The sequence below is a fragment of the Ochotona curzoniae genome, unplaced genomic scaffold (genome assembly GCF_017591425.1).
Source record: "Ochotona curzoniae isolate NIBS_2020 unplaced genomic scaffold, NIBS_Ocur_1.0 contig_3520, whole genome shotgun sequence".
NCBI lineage: Eukaryota > Metazoa > Chordata > Mammalia > Lagomorpha > Ochotonidae > Ochotona > Ochotona curzoniae.
The window spans coordinates 22,903,841-22,928,915 of NW_024465894.1; the positions used below are offsets into that span (position 1 = coordinate 22,903,841).

Here is a 25,075-nt window from a genome sequence, read left to right on the forward strand (position 1 = left end):
TCCTCCAAAGTTTGTTTTTAGAGGACTTTCATCTTGGGCCAGATGGGTTCATGACGATACCTGGTCCTGCTAATTCTTTGTGGTGGGATTGCCTCTGCCCAAGCTTCTTGTGTACATCTGCTCGCTGTTAACTGAGGATCTACTTCGTGTTAGAAAGGAGGTAGACACTGAGTTACATCCTAGTCAGAGGGCGGCAGGCAATAGACTTAGGGGTACACAGGTCATCAAATAGTACCGATCTACAGGGAGAAAAGCAGATCAGTATAAGGAAAGTTGGCTTTTCTTTACAACTAAACTGCTCATGTTACCAACAGCAACCCTTTCCTTTGCATGAGCTACCACTGCACTAAAGGAACCTTGTTCAATGATGCTGTATTGCTTCATCAACCTGCATCAACTATTTCCACCTGCATATGTCTCCCATACCCAACCACCGCCCTTGGACCTGTACCACCCTTCAGCTACCACTAACTTCTCTGCTCCTCTAGAGAAAACCCCTCCAAAATATTCCCTGCAGTTCTCCCATTCTTCCCTTCTATTTAAAATTTAAAAATATATTAATTATTCTCTTAACTTTTCTTGTCAAATTTAAATCTACAGAACTGACCTCTCTCTTAAATGTCATACTTACACACATGTATATGTGCATCGTTTGTGTGCATGTATACATACATATGTGTAGGTCTCCTTCAAACTCATTTGTGTATGTCTGTGAATGTATATAGCCAGTTGTATGTAAGTATGTACACACTCATCTGTGTGTATTTACCCACCCAACTCAAAAACCATGGCTATACTCTGTTCCTCTCTTTCTCTCTGCATACACAGTGTTAACTGTTCCTGAAGCATATGCTGCAGAGCTGGTATGTTAACCACCTGCACCCTTTCTCCCCAGCCCATCTTTTACATCCCTTGCTGTGACAGTAGAGTCATCACTCATGACCTCTGTGGTTGCAGTCAGCAACATGCACAAGTTAGCTAGAAAGAAGAGCCAACAACTGAGGAAACTTATACATACTAAGTGAATTAACAATTCCGAAGAAGAAGAAATTGTACAATATAGTTATGTGGCCCAAGAACTTTTCTAAGGAAGGTAGAGTTTGAGATTAGGTTTGAATCAAGTAAGAAGTTTGACTATTTATATTGAGCTTCTTGCATATTTCAAGCTTGATGTGCCTATAGCCTGTCAAATTCAAGTAAGAAATTCAAAGTTTAAAGTCCATTTTTCTTACAATTTTTGGTGAAAAGTTAAATGTTGCTTATTTTAAGCAACTGAGGAATACCTAATGTGAAATTTTCTCTTTACCTGAAATAACCTTTTCCTTTTGTTCTAATTTCAGGAACAAACCCTAGCCCTTCGAAAAGAAGGGATTGGAGTTGTTTTGGATTCTGAACTCCCACATTTGATTGGCATTGATGATGATCTTCTGAGCACTGGAATCATCCTGTATCACTTGAAGGTAGAAATTGTCTAAGTGGAACATTCTAGTTTTGTTGCCAGTTTTCCCTGTAGACACTTGAAAAGTTTGTTATAATACTTTATGACCATGAACACAACTATTAAAGAATATACAACAAATCCTTGAGCCCTTTGGGGATTGTCAACAGTTCATTGAGATCTTGTAGCATTTGAAGTTCCCATGGTTATAGAGTTCTCAAGCTAAATGACTAAATGACAAGCTATTTGTTTGCTTTTTTTGTTTTTTTTTTTTTAAGAATTACCAAGAGGTATGAAACAAAAATGCAGAGGGTTGAGAGAAAGTTAAAAGCAGTTAGAAATAGTGCAATTTTGCTGCTAGTAACAAGAAATTGTGCCTCTCACCTACGTTACTTGGCTCAATTCTGAGTAGACTGTTTGCATTGAAACAGAAGACTTCTGGTCAACAATTGCCTCTGTGGCTTTGATACTGTCCCCTTTCTAATCTGCAACTTAGAATAGTTTGGTACTTGGCTTCAGGGGTCTTATATGTTTCTTTCTTAGGAAAAGAATAGTCATTTATTTATTTAGCTTTGAGAGACAGAAAGAGAACACTTGTATCTGCCTGCATCAGTTCTGTTTGGTGGCTGAAGCCAAGGGGCTGGGAACTCGGTCCTGTTCTCCCATGATGCAGCCAGCACCACTGCATCCCAGGACTGCATCAAGAGGAGGTGGGAACCAGGAATGGGGCCAGAACTCAGATCCATATTCTTGATAGGGGCATGGGCATCTTCATTGTGTTAATTACTAGGCCAAAGGCCTGCCCTCTTTAGAGCTACAAGTGGAAAATAAAAAGCAAGAAAGAAAAGAAACCAGACAGCCATGAATATTGAGGGAGAAACCTAGTAGGAGGGGGAGATGCATCCAGGACAGGACCACTAGGAGCAGATTACTGATGTATGCTGGGCTAGAATCAGCACATTCAGCCTTGGTGTGCTGTCCCGTTCCAGATTACCAGGTGTGGCTGTCCCCAGGCTGTGCTCGACCCATCAGTCACCAGGCTACATGGCCAGAAAATGGAAGTGGATAAACAAGCCATCTTGGTCGTTACTAATCAGTTTTGCTTGGCTTTTCTTCCTAGGAAGGTCAGACATATGTCGGTAGAGAAGATGCTTCAACAGAGCAAGATATTGGTGAGAATCTTTATCGTTTATCTTTTGTTACCAAATATGTTTTGGTAAAAATCATAACTAATGAAGAGCCTTCTATTGATTGACTAACATTAAAGTAATATAAAAGTGAAGGCTGTATTAAATAAAATATTGGTCAAAATATGTATTTTTTGAAATACTTTGGGATACAATTCAAGTGAATAACACAGATGAGTTAATTTGGTGAATGAAATGGGGCTAGGGGTCCTTATAGACATCATCTACCACATCAAGCCTTTTGAGAGTATACTTGTCACAGTGGGGTAATGATTGGTAGGAATATGCTTACAGATGTGACAGAGATGAGGTAAGAGAGTTGAAGCTGACATCCATGAGGAGGCTTGACTCTCTGGGTTGCCCAGGAGCCTGCACGAGGCACACAGCTAACAGTGGTTGAACCTGTGCTGCTGAAGGCCTGCAGATGTCTAGAGCATACCTCTGGCAGTCTGTCAAGGTGATGATGGGACATATGTGCATGAGGAACAAGCTGTAGGTTGTCAGGTGGAACCCTCATGTCGTCTCAGCTGTTTTGCAACTTGCTGTTGATGAACCTGCTTTTCCAAGTTCAAAGTCAATCTTAACATTTTTCTATAAGTGTTAACATTTACTGTGGGACTGAGAGGGCTGAAAACCAATTCACAGAAGTGCCTGTGCTCAGCCATTTCTGAATAGACGTCTTGCTTGATTTTATGAGCTGCCCTTTGCCGTAGCTATACATGATGATGAGCGGTCAGAGTATGTGTTTTCTGTCATCAGAATGGTTCTATCATGTGGTTCCATTGAGAGACTGGGAACTAGCCAGCCAAGAACTTTGTGTAAAATTGTGTAGGCTTGATAGCTATTCTTACTTGTGCCTGATCATTCTTTAAACAAGAATAACCCATGATAGTCATATGTAGTTAGGTAAACCCTAATAATTGCATATTTTAAGAAATCTTATAATTGGCAGGGACTATGATGAAAAAGATTTCCCAGTGCCCCTCCTAGACATCACATGGGCCTCCCAGTGTCTGTGTCATGTCAAGGTCATGGTTGGTTTCCCTTTTTGGAATGTATCAAAATATGAGGTCTTGGTACATTCTTGGCTCACCTAGTCCTTTGCCCCTTCCATTTTCCTGTGGCCTTTTGGACATTGGTAAAGGAATTTTTATTTCAACACCAAACAGAGCAGTTCAATAACTTTCAGTTAAAATAAGTTTGCCCAACTATTTTCTCTCTAAATCGGACATAACATTCTAGAACTTGCGTCTTCATAAAAATCCAGATCATTTAAGGTAACATACAGGAATGATGCCACTTATAATAGTTGATGCTATGAACTCCTAAAATTGTTTTCTCATCAAACATAAATGTTTATGTCACAATACTGAACATGGAAAAGGAAGGGTATTCAAAGTGAAATAAAGTCATAACTGTGTGTTTGGGAATCATCATAGTGGATACCAGAAAGGAAGAGTCTTTCTGTTTTGTGTTTCCACCCTAGTTCTCCATGGCCTTGACTTGGAGAGCGAGCACTGCATCTTTGAGAATGCTGGGGGCGTCGTGACTCTCACCCCACTGAAGGGGTCTCAGTGCTCCGTCAATGGTGTCCAGATCACAGAGGCCACGCACCTAAACCAAGGTATTTTTGAGAAAAGTTGGGGGTGGGCAGAGGAATCATTGCTTATTGGGTCTAAAAAAGTTAATGATCACTTCATCATGTTATTTTCTCCTCTGTTTTCCTGGAGGACTGCTTTGTAATACTCTTTGTGTTGTTAAATTATACATGAACATGTATATAATTGGTTTTTTTGAAAGTTGTTACTACTATAGAAACATGACGTTAGAAGAGTTTGTTAAAAGTACTCCTTGCATATAGTACATGATGGTTCCTCTTAATAATTTTATTTTTGTGATTTACATTCTTTTTAGCACTGGTTAGAGTTATATGTGGAAGACTTAGTTTTCTGCCTTCCTTTGGGAATGGTTTTATTCACTGTTTGAGAAAACTTGCAAGTGTGGGTAACAGAACTATCCTGACCTGCTTGACTTGTCTAGTTGTGCTTGCTTTACACAGTGACGAGTACTTCTGTGTCGAGCTCTGTGAAGCCATGCACATTAGAAGACTCTTCCTGACGCATCATAGAGCCCACTTGAGTATCACCACCATCAGTACTTGTAGGGTGTCCAGTGTGCAACCCCACTTGGCATTTGATGACCTCATCTTTCTAGTCACTTTCAATCTGGCATAGTTTCTTCCTATATGTTGTAGAATGTCTTGTATATGTAACTATAGAGTCTCCCTAGTATTTCCACACAATTAGACTGGTGATAGCAGGTTGATCGAACTACCATGGAAGTGAGGCTCTTTTTCTCTCAAGTTCTAGTGCATGACTTCTATTGGTCCCATGATTTGTAAGGCTAATATTGGTCACTTGATGAAGGTGGAACTTGCCAGACTACTCTTCCCTGCAGTGTTAATTAGCAATTATATTGGAAAAGTACTTTAGGATCATAAATGTTCCATTCTTTCTCATATTTTTATCCACTGCTTTTTTTTCCTTTGCTGGATTACTTATTATTATTAGAGTTGCCAAAAGGTGGTGTTCTTAATTCATTATTTCTACTATGTTTATTAGTTGGTTGGCTTTTTATTATGAAAAAGAACCTTCTACTCAAGCATTCATTCCGTTAATTCAGTGAGGTTGTGCAGAGCTTGCTGCTTCATAATAGGGTTTAGTCTGCTTCTAACCATTATGTGTTTTGATATGGTGGTTGTCCAGATCTGCCAGAGAGGACAGATCAAGCTAATTTCTGTATCTTTGCTTTGTATCTTTAATTTCTGTATCTTTGATTTGTAGTAATTCTGTAGCAATTCCGTACTTCATGACATGATGATAGTCTAGGCTTATCTTGTACTTTGTGGGAAGTTCTCTAAGGATCCCTGATTCTTCTTAGGGGCACATTACCACTTTAAGGTGGGTGCTGCATGATGGTTAACATTATACTTCGGGGTTTTTCTTCTACTCTTTTGACTTTTCAAAAAATTTTTATGGATCTTGTATTTACTTTGAAGGAATTATTTATGTAGCTGTGAGTGTGTGTGTGTGCTTTTTTCTTAAGGATTGAGGCTTGATAAATAATCTGTCTTCCATACAGTATTTGATTAAATGGTTTCTGATTTAAAAATTGTAATTAAGTAGAAAGGCCATTTAAAAATGTCTGTTCTGGTTAGTGATTCAGGTTAGGGGCTAAATTTCTGATCTCTGTATTGGAAATATGACTTGTACTAAGAAAGTAGTAATTCTAATTGGCATTGAAGGTTAATTGCAGGGCTTGTCTTCCCCTGCAGGATGCTCTTAATTGTTTTATTACAATGGTGGTGCCACAATTTTCAGATCTGATGAATTCTTCTGGTGTTCTGCTGTGATGCTGAACAGTTTTCTCGGTATCACTGTTAATGAAATTGACATAAAACTGCTATATTTGAAGGTGTTAAAACGCTGTGCACTGAGTATCAATGTCATTAACAAGTCTTAGGGCAGCGAAATGCAAGATGACTTTGTGTTTCAAGGCATTGCATGAGAAAATCAAGGTGGCATCTTTATTGTTGCTGTTACACATACTTGAACAGTGAAAGATCCCATTGAGGGGAAACCATATAATTCTTCAGAAAATAAGAATCAGAATTTTTTTCCTAGATCTACTCTACTCCCCCCTTTTTACGCTCAGTGAAGATGTTGGAAGGCTATTGAAGCTGGACCATATTTTTATAACATAAAATGATATATTGTTTGTGGTTATGAAAATACATACTGAAACATGTAAATGGACTTATCCGGAGCTACTTTATAATCATTTTAATTACTGGAGGACGAGGAACGGGTTCTAATTAGGCAGTAGTGTCAACACATTTCCAACTGTATTTTAAGATTGGATTGATTAGAGAGGGAAATCACCAAGACCAAGGCCAAATAGGAGAAACAGTATGTTGAGTTCATTAAAACACAATAACTGAATTCTGGCATTAAACAGAGCAATATTTTTATACTCTAAGATATTTTGGAATGGGTGATTGGTGGTGTTTATAAGGTCCCTTGGAATGCCCACATTGTGTAGTAGAGTGACTGGATCTTACTCCTAGCTCTGCCTGTGAGTCTAGCTTCCTGATTCTACTCACCCTAGGAGGGAGCACCTGATGATTCAACTCATTGGGGACTCTGCCACCCATGTGGTTTCTTGGGTTCAGCCTGGTTATTAAAATATCCTGGAAATAAACTTGAAATCAGTGAGCAGGTTAAGCTGACAACTGTGATACCAGTATCGCGTATGAATACTGGTTCAAGTTCTAGCTGCTCCATTTCTTATCTAGCTCCGTACTAATGCTCCTGAGAAGGAGAAGATGACCTAAATGCTTGGACCTATACCATCTATGTGGGAAACCCAGCTGGAGTTCCAGATTGGCCTGGCCCAGTCCCAGCCATGGTGTGCATCAGTAGATGGGAGATTGCTGTCTCTGTGTCTCAGTCAGTCCCTGCTGCTTAAATAAAGTTTTTGGTTTTTTTGTTAAAAAAACAAAAGCTCAAAATTATTGCAACTTTTCTCATAAAACATAAATGTAATATTTCTGTAAATTCCTGCCTTCATCTTATTAATTCCTATGAAGTCAAATGTTCTGATTTTAAGACGATAGCCAGGCCTCTTGAGATGGGTCTTGGTGTCCATGGGGAGCTGCCAAGTTGAGTCATAATGCCTCATCAGAACATACAAGAGACCATTTCCTCATATACTGTCATGTATGTGTCATTCCTTTAAAACTCTTGTTAATAGATGTATGCTAGTTCATCTGTTTTGCCATCCAGTTCAGGCTGGCAATCATGAAGTCCTAGCAATCCTGGTCACTTCCACTTTTATTGTCCTAACTCTAGTTTCTGGTTAACTGGGGGTGATTATTGGCCAGTACCTTTCCTGACCCATTGTCTGTAAGACATCAGAACGGACCTACTGTTCCCTGGCCCTTTGGTTGGATCTATGGAAAGCTTAACAGAAAGAACTTTCTTGAAACAGATCCAAAGAACATTTCCCCTTTTGTGAGAGAAAAGATGTCAAGAGTCAAGAGCACAGGCAGATGTTAACTCATGTCACAATGACTTGTGGCCATACTAACTCAGTAGTTGACTGGGTACCTGGTTTACCTTTTTTCCTGACAGTTTCTGATTTATTGGTGCTAGTTGGTATTGACATTTCTCTTTTCATTTGTAATTTGGAAAGTGCTAGGCTGTCCTGTTTAAAAACACATGCAGTGATTAGAACTACTTTTTCTGAATCATCTCGCACTAGTGAATACCAGCTAATAGGAGGTTTACCTGAAGTTAACAGATTGTCACTGTTATGGGCACACTCTTTACCTATGTCAATTAGCTTCCTGTTTCCTTCAGATTATATGAACAACTTCCCCACATTAATTTATAGTAATGTTTTCCCCATCAGCATCTTCACTTTAGGGAAAGGCATTTGCTTGTCTTGTGAGCATTAGTTGTGATGGTGTGTATAATATGTCACCTAAACGCTGGCACAAGAAACTTTCTCATTCTCTTTTTTGAGTGAATAGGATTTGAAGCACTGCATCAACCATGCCTTCAGTGGGCTCATCAACACTTAGTTCTCAGTCCCATAATTTCATACTGTAATTTCATAGAATGATCCCATGGGAAGCACAGGCAGTTGCTAAAGGGGGAAAAAGTGTGATTTTCATCTCTGATGTCTAGCCTGTGGATTTTGAGCTCTTGTTGGTAGAGTCTCGATTTTTATTTTTTATATATTTAAGATGAAATGGCACAACACTCAAAACTGTGGTAGTTCAAAAGATATTTTAACATTTGTCCTATAGTTACTAGCAGCTAGTCTCTAATTTTAATTGTTTTTTTCTTTGCAATAGATACTTTGCAGCTAATGGTTATTAAATGGAATTCATATTTTTTCCTTTCATATCAGTGCATTGGTTTGTCAGAGCCATTGGACACTCATCACTCGTTTTAGAGGTGCTGCAGCGACTGCATCTGGGAAATTCACACTTAGTTGCCTTTCAATGTGTTATGCTTGAGTGCCAAAATATATTTGCATCTATTCAGTACTCCAAAAGGGGAAACAGGTGATTGTCTGTGGAGTGGAGCTGAGAAGTCTTTGATAAAAGTTTTGTATGCTGGAGGATCTGTGAGATGTTCTGCAACAAATTTAAAAAGAATTTTAGTGGAACTAGAAAGGGAAATAGATCTTTCAGGGCTGTAGCCAAGTTTCCCAGTTGCCAGAAGAAACCTGTTATGTTCTCCAGAGAGCCATCGGAGCTCAGTGTGTGTGCTTCTTGACTCACCTGCACTTAACCCTGTGTGCTTGTCAGATGTAGAGACCTGCCATCCACATGTGGCACTTGGACCTGTGCTGATTCAACAGATATTTTTTTTTAATGTCAGAGTCCTAACTGTTCTTGAAAGACTGTACCCAAGGCTAATGGTTTTCGAAAGTGTGTTCCCAGATAAGCAACATCAGTGTCATCTAAGAGCCTGTTAGATATGCAAGTCCTTAGATTTATGGAATTAGGAAGTCCAGCACTGAGGCCCAGTAATGTGCTTTAATATCAGTGTGTAAATGAGTCTGATGCATGCTGAAGCATGAAAGCAACTGCCCAGAGCTAGCCATGCTGAATTCTTATGTTGTATTCCCAGACCTCCACGTGGGAAACAAGCATTTGTCGCTGTCTTTAGCCCCCTTTTTCACATTGTCCCACCCATCACACAGCTCCCTCTACTCCTTTTGAAAGGCCATTTTCAGCTTCACACCTGACAGTGTGGTTTTATAAGGTGTCTTGGCATGGATTTCTAGGGATTTATTTATTTATTTATTTACTTTTACTATACTATAACCTTTTTCTATGTTCTAGAACTCCAGTTACATGAAAATTAGATATTTTAGTATTGTGTTACAGATACTTTCCTATTTACTTTTTTTGGTCAATTGTTTCCCTCTGCTTTGCAGAATAATTTCAATTGATCTGTAAAAGTTCTTCACTCTTACTATCATCTCTGTTGGAGTTTTCGACTCTATCCAATGAGATTTTTGTTTGTTTGTTTTATTTTACTGAAGTTTTCAGTTGTAATATTTGATCTTCCTTTATAGCTTTTATTTCTTTATTGAAACTTTTTTATATCTCCATTTGCTTGAAGGGTGTTGAATCATTGTTGGAGCATTTTCATAATAGCTAATTTGAAGTTTTTATCACATAACTGTGACATCTCTGCATCTGTGGACAAGTTTCTGCCATGCAAGTTGAGATTTTCCTGGTTCCTTCTGTGCTGAGTAATAGTATTGGATTGTGTCCTGGATGTTCTGAGTATTTTGTTTGGAGACTCTGAGTCTTGTTTCAATTCAATGGGAAATGTCAACACTTGTTGCTTCACCAGGCCCTTTGGCTGGCTGGATTCAGGCCATGAGCTACATTCAGCCCCTGTGCATTGTGCTTCCTGTTGCAGCCCCCGTTCCATCTTTAAAACCTTTGTTATGCTGTTGAATTGAGTAGTGGATAAGCCCAGCATTGGCCAGGCTGGAACTTGAGCAGGGATCAGTTCTCCAAGTCTTAGTGTGCTGTTGAGGACAGATCTAGGTGTGTACCGGGTCAGGAGAGCCCAGGAATTTGTAAACTACTCTGTGAGATCACTTTCCTGAACATTTCTCTCTACCTGCTCTGTGCTTTGGGCCCTCACTCTTCTGCCTTCTGGGAGGAAGGAGCAGCTCTGCTGTTTTCACCGTTATCTACTTCTCGTGCCTATGCTTATGTCCAGCCCAAGAAGTGGGAGGACAGAGAGATGAAGGTCAGCAGTCAGGGTCTGCTGCACCCTCTTGCATACCATGGACCTTTCTAGAGAGAGGTGCCCTCTTCCTCTTGGGCCGCCAAAAGCGTGCCTCATCAAGGACTTCTCCTTCGATTTTCTTTGGCAACGATGCTCACTTCTGGGTTTTCTCCTAGCCTAAGCTGGGCTACCTTGGAGGAAACAAGTAATCATTCCCCTGCTGTCAGTTCTGTGGCTCTTTGGACCCTTGAGAACTGCTACCTGGGCTCTGCCCAGACAGTAACTATGCTGGTTCCTGTCCCATCTTGCAACCATAGCTCCTTCCAGGAGGTTGCTCTGGACTGCGGAGAAGATGGGAAATGGGTTCAGGGCTGAGTTCTGCAGTGAATGAATGATTTTGTGACGATGATGCAGAATGAAGGAGTGACTCGGATAACTTTTGACCCAAGTGTGCAGTGGAGCGATGCCTGATGAATGAGAGGCTGGCTGATGAGCAGGGAGGGTAGCATGAGACCAAAGATGAGGATTTGTAGGCGAGTTTGTCAGCTTTGAAGTCCCCAGCTGGTTGCATAAATTTCCTTTGGATGTCAGAAAAGAGCCAATATTCAGCATCCCGGGCACCAGGAATGCAGGTCTGGGAGGATGCGGCAGCATTTGACTGTAAGGGTGTCTCCTAGAACAGTAAAGAAAGGACACTGAAACTAAAGAACTGTGGGAACTTGGGGACAAGAGAGAAAGAAGACATTTTATAAGAACTACTTACTGGTTCAGAAGGAACCATAGAATAGGAAATTTGGATTGTGTTGAGTGTGTTCCTCGCCAGAAATAAGTAAGAGTGTCCTAACAAAGCTTAGGGAGTGTGCGGAGAGAAGTGAATGCATGGACAGCCACTATTGGCTGGCTAGCCACTGTCATGCCTCTGCTCAGGGCCTTAGGATTTAACCTATCATCCCCTACTGTCTTGCCTCATTTCATGCCCTGACTGCCTTATTCTTTTCAAATTCCATATACTCTTTCCTGTTTGTCCCATGAGGCTTCGAGGAGAAGCAAAAATCAGCTCCCAATTCACTTGCACAGACATCTGAAAATTTTTCTGGGATCAGATTGGGGCATCTCAAAGTTTCACAAAGCCCCATCCTCGGCCAATGCACGCTGTTGGGAAAATTATTCTTGATGGATTATTTGGCTGGAAAGCTTAATAGCAAAGATTGAAAATCAATTTTCTTTCTTCTCCAGAGTTTCAGACTCTAAGTTTGCAATTTTCACTTTACAAAGAGCAAACGGGGGTTGAAGAGATTTATCTAAGACAGGAAATAGTAAATCTATATGAGAATCATCAACATTGTAAAGGAAGGGACAAGGCCCATGTGGATTTTCAGTAAAGTGTCAGGTGCACTTACAGCTTCACAACTACTGATGATCTGATGGTATCTTGTGATTTCTAGGACCTGCCATTCATCCCCAGGCCAACTACCAGTAGCAAAGAGTGTATCCATTTAACCAGTCAAAGCCATTCTCAAGATAGAAGAAAAATGACCATAGTTCAGATATCTTTAATAATAATAATAATAATAATAATAGTTATGGGAGTCTGAAGCCCTTGGACATCCCACTTACTCTGTTCATAAACATCAGCATATTATTGGAGCTGACTTTCCCTCAGGACCCTCCAAATAGTGCCATCCTCACAACTTATTTTACACATATTTTATACATTAAATAAATATCTTAAGACATTGAAAATGAGTTATTGTACAGGAGAAAGTTTCTTCCTAGTCAACAGTTTAACAATCTGGCAGTTCAAGAAGAGTCCCTGTCTCCCATCCCTCTTTCCCTGGACCTCCTATCAGAACCATTTCAGAAAATTTCCCAGCAGAGTTTGGCTTCTTCAGTTATCACATCTAAAATGAAAGTGTGTCTTCTGAGGAGCATGCTTAGGTAGGGGCGTTTGTGTGTGTGTGTGTGTGTGTGTGTGTGTGTGTGTGTGTGTGTGTGTGTGTGTGTGTGTGTGTGTGTGTTTGTTGGGTAGTGGGGATGGAGGCAGACCTTTCTAAAGTGGTGAAAATGCAAACTGAGAAACCCTGAGAGAAAGACATGGCTTCCGGTTTTTGTTGCTAACACAGCCACTAAACACACGTCAAGTTGGACCCAGCCCTTAGGGGAGCTGTGGTCACCTCAAATGTTTTTGTCAGCTGTTTCTCTGAATACAGGCATTCCTTACACTGTCATCTCAAATACAGTCATCATGAGCTGATACAACAGCACAAATCTTACCTAGAATTTGATGGGTAGCACAATCCATGGAGATTTTAATCACTGTCCCTGTACTCCTTAGACATGACTGGTAGTGTCATGTCTTCTGTTTACCCCAACATGGGTAATGGAGGCCCATGTATTAGAGCCATTATCTACTGCTTCCAGGGTGTGCATTAGCAGGAAGATGGATCCCATCCAAGTCCCCCATGTGGGTGATGGAAGCCTATGTATTAGGGCCATCATCTACTGCCTCCCAGAGTATGTGTTAGCGGGACCCAGAGGTGGTACTTGATCCTAGTTCTAATGTGTAATGTGGATGTTCTATGAAGTGGCTTAATTGCTGTGGCATTAAAACTCAAAGGGCAAAGCATGTGTTTGACTTGTTCTACTGTATATTTTCAGTGCTGATCATATTGAGTAGTATACAATAATATTCATAAGATATTTTCTTAGAGAATGAGCAGTGGCATCCTGTAAAAATGATGCACATTTTTAAACCCAGCATGTTTAATTTTTAAATTTATTTGCATTTTATTTGAATGAGAGAGAGGAATAGAGAACTTTCATCTTCTGTTCACTCTCATGTCTGTAAAAGCCAGGGCTTGCCTAGGAGCCTGGGCACTCAGTCTGGTTCTGCCCTCTGGGCCTCAGGGACCCAAATACTTAAGCCATCAGCTGCTGCCTTCCAGGATGTATATTAACGGGAAGCTGTCCTAGAGGCAAAGGGAGCCAGGGGCCAGACTATGTGTTATCACTGCTCAAACACCTGTTTTGTTGTTGTTGTTGTTGTTTTTAATGTGATAATATACAGTAGAGGAAAGGGAAGGAACCAGCCTTAATTTACGACCTTTTACATTGCCATGCAGTTGACATCATTTAAGTGGAAACAATGGATTGTCATGGATATTTCTGCTTTCCTTCATAACTCCCTAAAGGACTTTCTTTTTTTGTGTGTGAACTTGATGCAAATAATGTGGGTGGCAAGATTATTTTCAATGATTTAGTGCTATTTGAAGTATGTCTTTGAAATACTATTCTATTTCTCTATTAACATATTTTAGCAATTTTCAACTTGCATGGCTGGGCATATGATTAACAGAAGGGAAAGAAAAGAATTGGATTAGATGTAATTAACACCTGGAATGCTATTGCCTTATTAATCTCTAATGTAACTTTAAGAGCATTAAATATGCATATATCCCAGACATGGCTGCTTAACTTTTGACTTCTTGTGTGGCACACAGCTCTAAGTCTTAGGCTTAAAAAGCATGGGAAATGCATTTCTTAAATATGGTCATGGTGCCTTCTTATAATTGGGAAACTAACAATGCAATTTTACATGCAGGGGATAAGGCAGATTATAGATTGCAGAGTAGGTAACATTGAGTGCTGCCCTTCTGGTCTCTGAAACAGCCTTCTCCATTTCATGTTCACTGCTATTAAATAGTGACAGATGCCTAAACCAGCTCTTTAGTTGCTCTCTATGACTGTGCTCTAAACCAGTTTCATATTTTAAGACTTACATGTTTACTTACTTGCTTACTTACTGGAAAGGCAAAGTGACAGAGGTGTGGGGGAAGGGAGAGATATCTTTGGTCTACTAGTTCACTCCTCAAATGACTAAGACATCCAGGGACTTCATCCTGGTTTCCTGCCTTGGTAGCAGAGTCCCTAGTAGCTGGGCCATCTTCTCTTGCCTTTCTAGGCACAGGAATTAACAGGAATCTGGATTGGACACAAAGTAGCTTGGACTTGAACTAGCAGTCAGAAGAGGGATGTTGGAATCAGCAGGGTCAGCTTTACCTACAACAGTCTGATTTTAACCATATTGATCTTGAAACTTCTCAGGCATCAGTGGATATACTGGTCGATGTTTCAGAATAACTGTGTGGGGTAATGAAAGGGTCTTTTGTGATGATGTCACCCAGAAGAGAGACTGGCACCCGTGATCAATGAAATGTCCTGTGCTGTGTCCAAAGGAGGCAGCTATCATTATAGCCAGGTTTTTTTTTTTTTTAGCAGTTAGCAACAGAGGTCTGATTCTGTATCAACCAGTGTCAAATGAATAACAAGAAGAAAGCTGAGGTTTCGTTTGAAAGCTTCAGGGTTATAGCTGTTGGCAACTAGTATTTTTGTTTTTGTGCGTCTTTACACAAGATACACAGAACATATCTATGGGCTGAATTTTATCTCTGTTCACCAGTTGTGGCCTCTGGTCAAAGCTCTGCTCCCTGGCTGTGCTGGTCATCAAAGTCTGTTTTCACTTAATCTTACCACAGTTGACACTTGCCACTATTTTACAATCCCGTGTTTTGATGGATTTGGCTTTATCCCAATCACCTGTCCAAGGCATAGCCTCTCCCTGTGATGACCCCACCTGGAACACTTCCTGTCACCCTAGATACCCAGTGAGTCCCAGGTCAGCTTTTTTGTGCAAAAGTCTGTTCTCAGCCCAACCATCCATCTGCCTAGTTGACTTCAGTATCTGTGTTGCCTCCAGTAACACATCTGTTTGCAGACAATGCTGGTCCTGAGCATTGGTCCTGAGGCGTCATAGGCTCTTGGGGGGGAGGTCCCCCGAAGATGGCACGGGCTTCTCTGGAGTGTTGCTTCTCTCACAGGCCTCTAGTGACAAGGAGCTGGCTGACTTCCGCTTCATGCTAGCCGTGTACAGCTCTGATCTTAGGAAGGATTTGTTTGTTTGCTTAACCAGGCTGAAAGCTCCTTTCCTCCTCTCCTCTCCCCAACTTTTAAGACCACTATCATGGGTGCTTACCTTGAAATTCTCTGCTCCTGGTATGGTGAGTTTTTTCCAATAACGAGGGCTATAGTCAAACAGAAAAGAGCCTCTCTCTTGTATGGTCACAACTTCAAAGTTCTTCCCTTGGAAACAGATCATACATGTGTGGTTTCTTTGCTGACATATTTTAAAGTTTTATTTATTTTTATTGCAAAGTCATATATGTGACTCTCTGTGTGTGTATATATATGAGGAGAGACAGAGAGGAAGATCTTCCGTCCCATGATTCACTCCCCAAGTTGCTGCAATGTCCGAAGCTGCGCTGATCTAAAGCCAGGAGCCAGGAGCTTCTTCTGGGCCTAGCACATGGGAGCAGGGTGCCAAGGTCTTGGGCCATTCCTGGTAATTTCCCAGGCCACAATCAGGGAGCTGGATGGGAAATGGGGCTGCTGGTATTAGAACCGGTGCCCATATGGGATCCTGGCATGTTTAAAGCGAGAACTTTAGCTGCTTTAGACCTACTGACATATTTTTTATAGGCTTTTTTTAGTAACAGTTGCCTGTGCTCTGCCATTTTTATCACAATTTGTTCGAAAGCACTTTTCTTTGAGAGTTGTACTGTTATCAGCATTAATAAACATTTCCCAAGTTTGTAACCAGATGCTCTGCTTGATAGTACGTCCTTGGAGAACTTGCTTTACTTTTTTTTCGCCTTCCAAACAATCAAAGGTCTAATTATCCATGTATTAACTTTTAAATCTCATAATGAGTTGTAATGCTTAGACTCATCACTTCTGCCTGGGATATCATGAGTATTGTGATATCAGCTATAAAAATAAAAGTATTTGCAGGTTTGGAATTGGCCTATGTATATAGACTTTTGAGACTAATCTGGAATTATTTTATAATGCATTGGAGTTACTTTTTGACTCTAGAATTGCATGTTATGATGTTGCAGCTTGCCATGAACTCACTGCTGTTCTTGTGTGTTCTCAGGTGCTGTGATACTCTTGGGCAGAACTAATATGTTTCGGTTTAATCATCCAAAGGAAGCTGCCAAACTCAGGGAGAAGAGAAAGGTGAGTGGCATGAGTTCTCCAGGGGCTGGGTGGATAGGTGTAGGATGGTGGGTCCACACTGATTCCAACACTGTGACTTCCAGGAGTACACAGCCACCTGTAAGAAGTGATGCCAGGCAGTTTCCTTCTGGAAATGATTGGCATGTACAGTAGGAGAGCACTCAGTGAAGTCCAGGGCAGGTGAAAATATTCCTTCTGGACCTTTCTAGACGTTTCTCTTTGGCCTCCCACCGCACCGTGCAAAGGGCTGGGATATTATTTTGCATAAGAGTGACCTGCAGTCAATCAGATTTGTTTTAAGAATTTGCCTGAGTTGGAACAACTCTGACCCACAATCAGGCACAGTTGGATGAGATGCAGCACAGGGGTGAGTATAGGCCCCATCTGATTGAGTAGTGTCCATTAGAGAGAGGCCGTGGGAACTCCTCAATGGGGGAGATTGGCAAGGAAGTGCAAATGGAAAGAAGAAATAGCCTAAAAATATCACAGTTGGTCCCTAAACTGATAAGGCCTGTATAGTCAATAGCCACTGTTTCTTTGAGGTAGGACCTGTGCTAAACTTCCACATTAGTTCTGTTACTTTAAATGTGCCGGAGCAGTTATTTACCCTGTGGGATAGACAGATGATCATGAAGAAAGCCAGAGTGAGGCAGACACTCCCTCATTCAATAGCCAACAAGAGCAACTCTGACCTGCAGCCCAGAATATTCTGCCCTTCAGCACTGAGTTCGGCAGCCTTCCATCTCAAGTGCTCTTTTAAGGCCACCAGAAGTTGCCAGCTCAATGAGATGGGAAGTAATGACAACGCTGCACACTGCCTTCTTCAGGACAGCTGCTTGTGGGTCCTAGCCTACGTGTCCAGGACCCCACTGGAGATCGCAGGTTCAAGGGGAGATGGGGAAACACTTGCCCACAGCAGCTTCCCATGAGGCCCAGGGAGCCAAGCTCGCACTCACTCCTGCTCTACACATGCCTCTCCCTCCTTTGACCCAGTCACTCAGTGCACATGAACTACTGTTGTTGATAGCAGGAGACTGCTGCCTGCCAAGGAATGGAGGATGACAATTATGGTGATCCCAGCTGTTCCTGCCTTCAGAAAGCCTGGCAAGGAAGACTATCTGGACTGTAGAATACTGGGTGAATTTCCCCAGTCCTAGAATGCCAGACCATGCTTGGATTTGAGATGTGGCAGAGCCCAACCACCCCCCAGTTTGCTGTTTTTGGAGAGGTGGATTGTTATTGCTGGTGATCATGGTTGCATGCAGCTCATTGTCTCTTGGGTGGAAAGCAATGACCCAGAACACTGGTCGCCTCTTCTCTGCTGTGGTAACCACTCTGCCCTGTGTCTACTCTTAGAGTGGCCTTCTGTCCTCCTTCAGCTTGTCCATGACCGACTTCTCCAAGTCCCGTGAGAACCTGTCCGCCGTTATGTTGTATAATCCCGGGTGAGTGCTTCCTTATGTTTCTCACACTTGTGTCTTGTGCTGATGCCGCTGTAGTCACATGGTCAAAATAAGACTCCCACACCTGTACCTGCCTCACAAACCAACCCTAGCAATTTTCTAACTTTCTTCCCAGTTTTTGCTCTATGTGTATGTCATTTTGTCTAGTTACAGTTAAACCATAAATGAGATTATGTTTTCTTGTTATGGTTGCTTAATGGTATAGTAAGCTTCATTAGGTGTTGTTACAGTCTTCATTATCATTTCCAAAACACTCTGATATTTTAGAGTTGGCATTTCAACAACTCAGCACACAACTCTTTAAATGTTAGGTGACTACTGAGGACATGAATGAGAGCATTTTAAAGAATTTATGTGTTTAAAAAAGTTACAGAGAAAAGAAGGCAGCAAGAGGAAAGTCTTCCAACCTAATGGTTCACTCCCCAAGCAGCTGCAATAGCGAGGGTTCACCCAAGGCTAAAGCCAGGGGCCAAAAGCCTCACCCAGGTCTCCCACACAGATGGCAGGAGCCCGGGCACTTGGACTGTCTTCTGTTGCTTTTCATAGGCCATTAATCTGGAGCTAAACTGGAAGTAGTCCATCGGGGACAAAAACTAGCACAGATAAAGGTTCCTGATATGCCTCCATGCCAACCCCAAATGAGGGAGTTTTAAATGGACCTGTGGCTGGGTCACCTTAGGTGGCCAGCTAAATGACTCTCATCTCTGTGTTTGTTAACAAAATTACGTTTATAATGAAAGTTCCAGAGAACAGGTAGCGGGAAGAAAATACTTGGAGAATCATTCCAGTTTGAGGAGTTTCTTTGATGTGATCATTACTACAGGAGAATTTCATATAAAATAGTGGAAGCAAATCTAACAGCCAAAGAAGTAAGATAAAGCTAACATGAACAACTATCTTCTAAAACTTTCTTCTATTTACTAGTTACTGTATGTTAGGCATGCCTCTGAGTGTCTAGCATACATGATCTTGTAATTCTCACAGCAGCTATTTCCAGTTGGCAGAAATGTGCTTGCCTGCTGAAGCACAGTTAACCCTGCCTGTCCAGGTTCATCTGACTTTAACCATTAATGCTTTGACCACATCACTGCCTGCCTCACTCCAGCTGGGTGCCAGTTTATCTTCGCTCACACTAGGCCATCTGTTCCAAAGTGTTCACCTCTCTAGCTCAAGTGAGCACTCTGATTTATGGAAGGCAGACTCCTACAAGAAATGACTTTGCTGTTGCAGAAGTGACTCATTCTGTAGGCTAGCCAACTGAAACCTAGATCTGCCCCCTTGCTTGAACTAATGAAAAAACCAGTTAATGCCGTACCATTCTGTGGGCTGCTGGACTGCAGGACACTCCTGCATCGCCACCTTCTTCTTCCACGTTGAGCTTTTCCTTTCTGGTCCATGGTTATTAACGAAGGTTGGACTCACTGAATAACTCTGTCTTAACATAAGCCCTGTTGAGAAGACCCCAACTCCTTACATGTGAAAACTGAGCTTTGTGCTTTGGAAGGAACATTATGCTACAGATACTCAATTACTTAATGCCTTTATCCATTTTATGGGATTGAGTCGTTCATACAGTTATTTTAAGTGTAGTTGAACATGCAGGTCCTCAGGAGTGGTTCAGTTTAATATCCCATCCATCCACCATGGTTTGATTCACCTCTCCTCTCATGCAGAATGCTTGCTTCGATTGGTCCTCTTGGCCCAGGACTCCATTTCAGTGGCAGAATCCAGTATCATGTACATGATCCTTGGTGGTGATTTTTTATTTGTTTGGGAATTAAATGTGTCTATTTGGAAACCAGAAGGTGGCCTACACTCAGGCTTCCTTCTAAGATATAGAGCACTGACAATTGGGTGGGAATTCAGGCTGTGGGTGTTTGTCTTTCCTGTTTAATTGGAAGTGAGTAGAAGTCAGGAGCTTTACTCATTTCTTTATTTTTGAAGGGTCATCCTCCTAACATCCTACTAATATCCTGGTAAAAATTCAGCAAACAGAATGAGAATGAAATTTTATTCAAGGATTCTTTTGGGGAAGAGTTTTCATGAATTCCTCAGAGACAGATGTTCTAAATATTGAACTAAGAGTTTAGGAAGAGGAGCGCATTTATGTGGCACCCATCGAGTCCCAGATGACATGTGATAACGAAGTAAGCTCAAAGTCATAGCCAGGCTTCCCCAGCACCAAAAGGGGAAGAGAGTCTCCTGGTGAAACAGTAAATCAGGCCAAGGCAGGGAAACTGTCTCTTTCAGACACCATTGCGGTTAGCGAGGATCCTATTCTGAATGCATCTGATGCTAGCCTGGTGCAGCCCGTTCACCTGGCTCCGCTTAACAGACACATTCTTTTTCTCTGCCATTCCTGCAGCACTCATTGGTACAAAGTGAAATAAAAATTATTTAATACTTCATCATACCTTCTTTCTCCCTGGTTTCCAGACCCCCTTAGCTTGCCACCTGCTCTAGAGAATGATTGCCCATGAATTAAAATATAATTGGAGAAAAATTGCCTACTTTGATTTATGGGAAATAGCTCATTGTGAAGTTGTCTGCTCCAGCAGCTAGGCAAAATGAAGCAGAAGTAAAGCTATCGTCGTGCTGCTTAGACCTTTATTTTGATGTTGTGGGTATATCTTCTGCCTAAATAAGCACCGGGCAACAAACTGGAACAGCATTGAATATGATTTGTTCAATTCTTGGGCCTTTACTAAATAACTGTTTAAATCCAGATAATAAACTGCTTGGGCAAACACATGTGCTGGTTTCTTGAGGTAGAAATGCAGGTTTCAACAGTTCAGCAGGTCTGTCAGCACTCATGAAGGGTCTGTTTTGTGTAGAGATTCTGCCAAATGTGACATGCAGTGTTCCCTGTGCCTGGGCCTAACTGATACATGCGTGTGAACACTTGGAGAAGAAAGGGAATGCAGTGAGAGGGCTCACAGTGAAGAGCTGTGGTTTCTGTAACCTCTCCTCTGGGAGGTCAGCCCAGAAGGGCAGTGGTCCAGGCGACAGTACCTAGAAGGGGATGCCGTTTCTGCTGCTGGGACCCTTTGTCCATACCCTTCTGGGGGATATGGAGAATTAAAGGCCACCTCATTATTGGTGGATACTTCTACTCATGTTAAGATAAGTTCAACCAGCATCTTGAAACCAATGTGATAGGCCTCAAAGCTTATGCGGGCTAGTTATCTTGCCAAGCTTCCCCTCAGTTCAGCTCACTGTAAGTACCATAGTAATGTATGACCTGTGATAAGGGAGGCAGCTGGGGAAGGATAGCAGGGGATGCTCGAACATTAAGAAGATGCAAAGCCTGTGGCTGGTGCCTTTTCCGTGGTTGAAGACATGATGGTGTTAGTCTGTAGAAAGGCTGGATTCAGAGAATAGAGGGAAAAAAACACAAGTCCAAGACTTGTTTCTTGACAGCCATTCCTCACCAACCCCAAACCAGTTCCTTTCAAGTCTCCTAGAAGACTCTGCAGGATCAAAATGAAGTGGGTACATGTTGGCCCTGATGTGTATGTGGTAGGAAAGGAGAGAGAGAGATATTCTGAGTGGAAAAAATGCCTGGGCAAACCCCATGGGTGTGGGAGGAAGAGTCACCAGGTGTGGCCTCACCTGTGAGCTCTCCAAAGGCCATGTTTGGTCAAATTGGAGTAGAAGAAGGAGGGACAGTGCAACTCAGGTATCTGAGGCATGCATGTCACACATGCAGCATTTTTGTATTTTCTGATTTGCCTGTTTTCAGAGCATTCCCAGAATGTATGAGCAAAATGTTTAGCCCAAAACACAGCAGATAATTGTTTTCTATATACCCAGAAACATAGTAATTTATTCTCTCTTTGTGTGTGTTTGTGATAAAAGCCACTTAAAATTGATCATTTTAACTATTTCTAAATGTGCTATGTGGTAGTAGTGAATGCATTAATATCACTGTGCAACCAGTCTCTAGAATGCTCCTCAACTGGGAAAACTGAAGGTCTATATCCATTAAATAGTAACTTGTTCTCTTAGCCCTTCAGCTCCTGGCAGCCACTATCTTACTTTGGACTTCCATAAATTTGACTGTTAGGTGTAAGTGCAACCATTACAGTGCTTTTCCTTTCAAGGTCAGCTTATTTCAGTTTGCGTATCTTTAAGGGTCATCTATATTGTTGCATATGGCAGCATGTCTGTCCTTTTTGTGATCAAGTAACATTCCATTGCATGCATTTGTCTCATTTGGTGTTTCATCCTTGCACGGGGGCCATGCTAATCTTCTCTGTATTGTTCAGTTTTAGTATATGTCCTGCTGAAGCAAGCACCAGATTTGATGTTTCCATCCATCTACTGATGGACACTTGATTGCTTCTGCTTTTTGGTTATTACAAATAATATTGCTAGGAACATGGGTGTGCAAATAAGTTTGAACTTGTCATTTCAAATCTTTTTACTATATACTAAGAAGTTGAATGAATAGATAACGTGGTATTTCTGTTTTCAATTTTTCAAGGAACTAACATACTATTTTACTTACCAGCTTCCCCCTTTTACATTCTATTTGATAGTGCATAAGGGTTTCCAGTTTCTCCACATTCTTAGCAATTTGTGATTTTTTCTTTTTAATATAGCTACCCTGGTAGCTATGAGGTGGTATGTTATTGCTGTTTCTCTGCACTGTTTTTTCTTTCTTTTTTTCCAAGAATGTCTAATTTTTTTTAAAAAAAAAGTGTTTATAAATATTGAAAGAATCATCTCAAAGTGCAGCCCCCACGTATGATGAAGTATGAATCTAGCTTGGATGGAGGTCCTGGTGATTATGTCACCTCTTCCACATTCTGCCAACTTCACTTCAACCGGCTCTGCCCAACCAAGAGTAGGATGCAGGAAGTGTCTGTAGTTGAGGATCAGCATAATTAGCTTTACATGGAGAGGGATCACGCTGGTGAATGAATAATAAGAGCCCTGATAAAGCTCCAGGAGGTGGACTGGAGGTGCAGGCTTGAACCGGAACCTATAAGGGTGAGCTGTAAGGACTATCAAGTCCTGGATGATTAATTGGATGTGGGTTGAAAAGAAGTAAAAAATGTTGACTTCCAATTTCCAGCTTAAATAATTGGTTGATAGCTATTTGCCACCCAACCAAAGTACATTGTATGAGGAGGAGCAGGTTGTCAAGAGGCAAGCAGGATAATGAGTACAACCTTGAGGAACCAGACCCCGGACCTTGAACTTTATCCTGTAAGTGACTGTCGGCTGTCAGACTCACAGTGGGAAAGTGAGGGTGTGAGTAGCCTGTCAGAAGTGCTGTTACTCAGCTTACAGGATGAAAGGCCATTCTTGCTGTTGAATAAAATAGATGTTTGCTGCTGTAGCGCTTTCTCCTCATTCGTGCAGCTAGCACTGGAGGACCCATCATTTGTTCAGCCCCGGGCTGGTGCTTGAGTGATTAAGTCAGACTATGATTCAGTCAACTCAGAGTATGATTTAATACACAGCAAAAACACTTGTGAAGCCTGTCAGAATTCAGAGCGATGGTGGCGTTATCTGCACCTATCAAACCTGGATGACTTCAGGGTGTTCCAATCAGGGAAAACCATGCTGATTAACCTGCTATCCCTACTGTACCACATCTCAAGGGTTAGCCACATGTTCACTGAGTCCTGTGATCGCTCTTGAAGTTTTAGCTTCTCACATTCTCAATGACCAGCCCCTGGCAATAATTGCCATGTTTCGTGTCCCTGTTCCTGTGTCGGCCTTGCTACTTCTCCAGGACCACTTTTAAATAAATAGCAATTAAAAGAGTTGCTGGAACATCTGGCTCAAGAGACTTGTTTCAGAGCTTGCTTTTGCTTTTAGGCTTCTTTTAGGCAAACTGACTCCTGTCTCCCTTTGGTAGTGTGTAATATAAAGTTGATGCTCATTAAATGTTAGTATAATTGACCCTAAACCCCCCCCATACACACACACACACACACACACACACACACACACACACACACACACACACATCATCTTCCTCTTTCCCTGCTCCTTTCTTCTGTGAAACCCTGATGCCCATATCTGTCTTATGATGCCAGGATGCTTGTTGGGTTTCCAAAGCTCCTCCCTCTTCTCCTGTTTCTGGGTCCTGACTACCACCTGCTTTCCTGCACCTGCTAGAAGTCATCACTTACTCTATCCCTTGAAAATTTCTTCCCCCTAAAGTTGGTTTTCCATTGGAACTTTATTTTCCTAGCTTTCGTCTTATCTCCATGCAAGTCTACAGGGGCATTTTTACTTCAAAAATGTTGCTGCCTTATGCTGGCAGAACATGAAGGAGAAATTTTATTGTTGTTTTTCCCTCCAAATGGCCATTGCATTTACTATGTGAAGAACTGCAGATAAGCCTGACATCTGAATGTCACAGCCCTCTTTTGTTTCTTGACTTCCCCTTTGAGATGGCACAGGGAGGACAGGGCCTGTCCCTGGCATTCTGACCCTCCTTTGCACCTGAGAGGGGAGCTTACCCTATCTCCTAAGCTCTTTGTGAGAATCCCGCTTCCTCCAGTAACACTCTCCTGATCCCAGTCCCTCCAGCGTGACTTCCAAGCATTGGGATGATCACCCAGGACTTTGTAACCCGGTGTTGTCTCCTGTCACATTCTACTTCAAACTTCATCTTTTGGTTTCAGTGAATGGACCAGATCTCTCACACCTCTGCTTGTCCTCCATGGGCCAGTCCTCTTCAGCTTCTGAGCTGGCCACAGTAGTTGTGTCCTCCAGCATCTCCCTGCGCAGCTCCAGTTTGCCAGCATCCTCTGGTAGACCCTCTGTGCTACCCTTGATCTTAATTCGCTCCAAATTAATTTGCACAGTGCTTGTGCATTTAACTGATATATGCTGCTGGACAGTAGGACCACACCCTAATCTTTGACTCTGCAAAAGAGCAAACCATATGTCCATGATGTTCAGAGAGTGGTATGTTCTGAGCAGCAGATGTGCTCTAAGCACAAAAGATCAGTCTTCTTACAGGTTTCCAGGTGCCTCATGCTTCACATTGGGCATGTGTGCTTTTCCATATAGGCCTCCTGTCTCAGTAATCTCCTTGCCCACACAGACCTACTCCAAGAT

At 41.8% G+C, this 25,075-nt stretch overlaps 1 protein-coding gene and 1 non-coding gene across 3 annotated transcripts in view; one reads left to right on the forward strand and one right to left on the reverse strand.

The window, feature by feature from the left end:
- The window catches only part of KIF16B (kinesin family member 16B), a 254,449-nt gene that overhangs the window by 123,171 nt on the left and 106,203 nt on the right, over positions 1 to 25,075 (forward strand). For both annotated transcript variants that reach the window (XM_040981816.1, XM_040981817.1), the window contains exons 13-17: positions 1,341 to 1,460; positions 2,559 to 2,610; positions 4,112 to 4,249; positions 16,444 to 16,526; positions 17,883 to 17,971. In XM_040981816.1, the coding sequence (XP_040837750.1) occupies positions 1,341 to 1,460; positions 2,559 to 2,610; positions 4,112 to 4,249; positions 16,444 to 16,526; positions 17,883 to 17,971 (482 nt within the window). The remainder of the gene's footprint in view (positions 1 to 1,340; positions 1,461 to 2,558; positions 2,611 to 4,111; positions 4,250 to 16,443; positions 16,527 to 17,882; positions 17,972 to 25,075) is intronic.
- Positions 22,181 to 22,287, reverse strand: LOC121157531. The gene has a single exon (XR_005884053.1). It is a non-coding gene; the product is annotated as a U6 spliceosomal RNA (small nuclear RNA).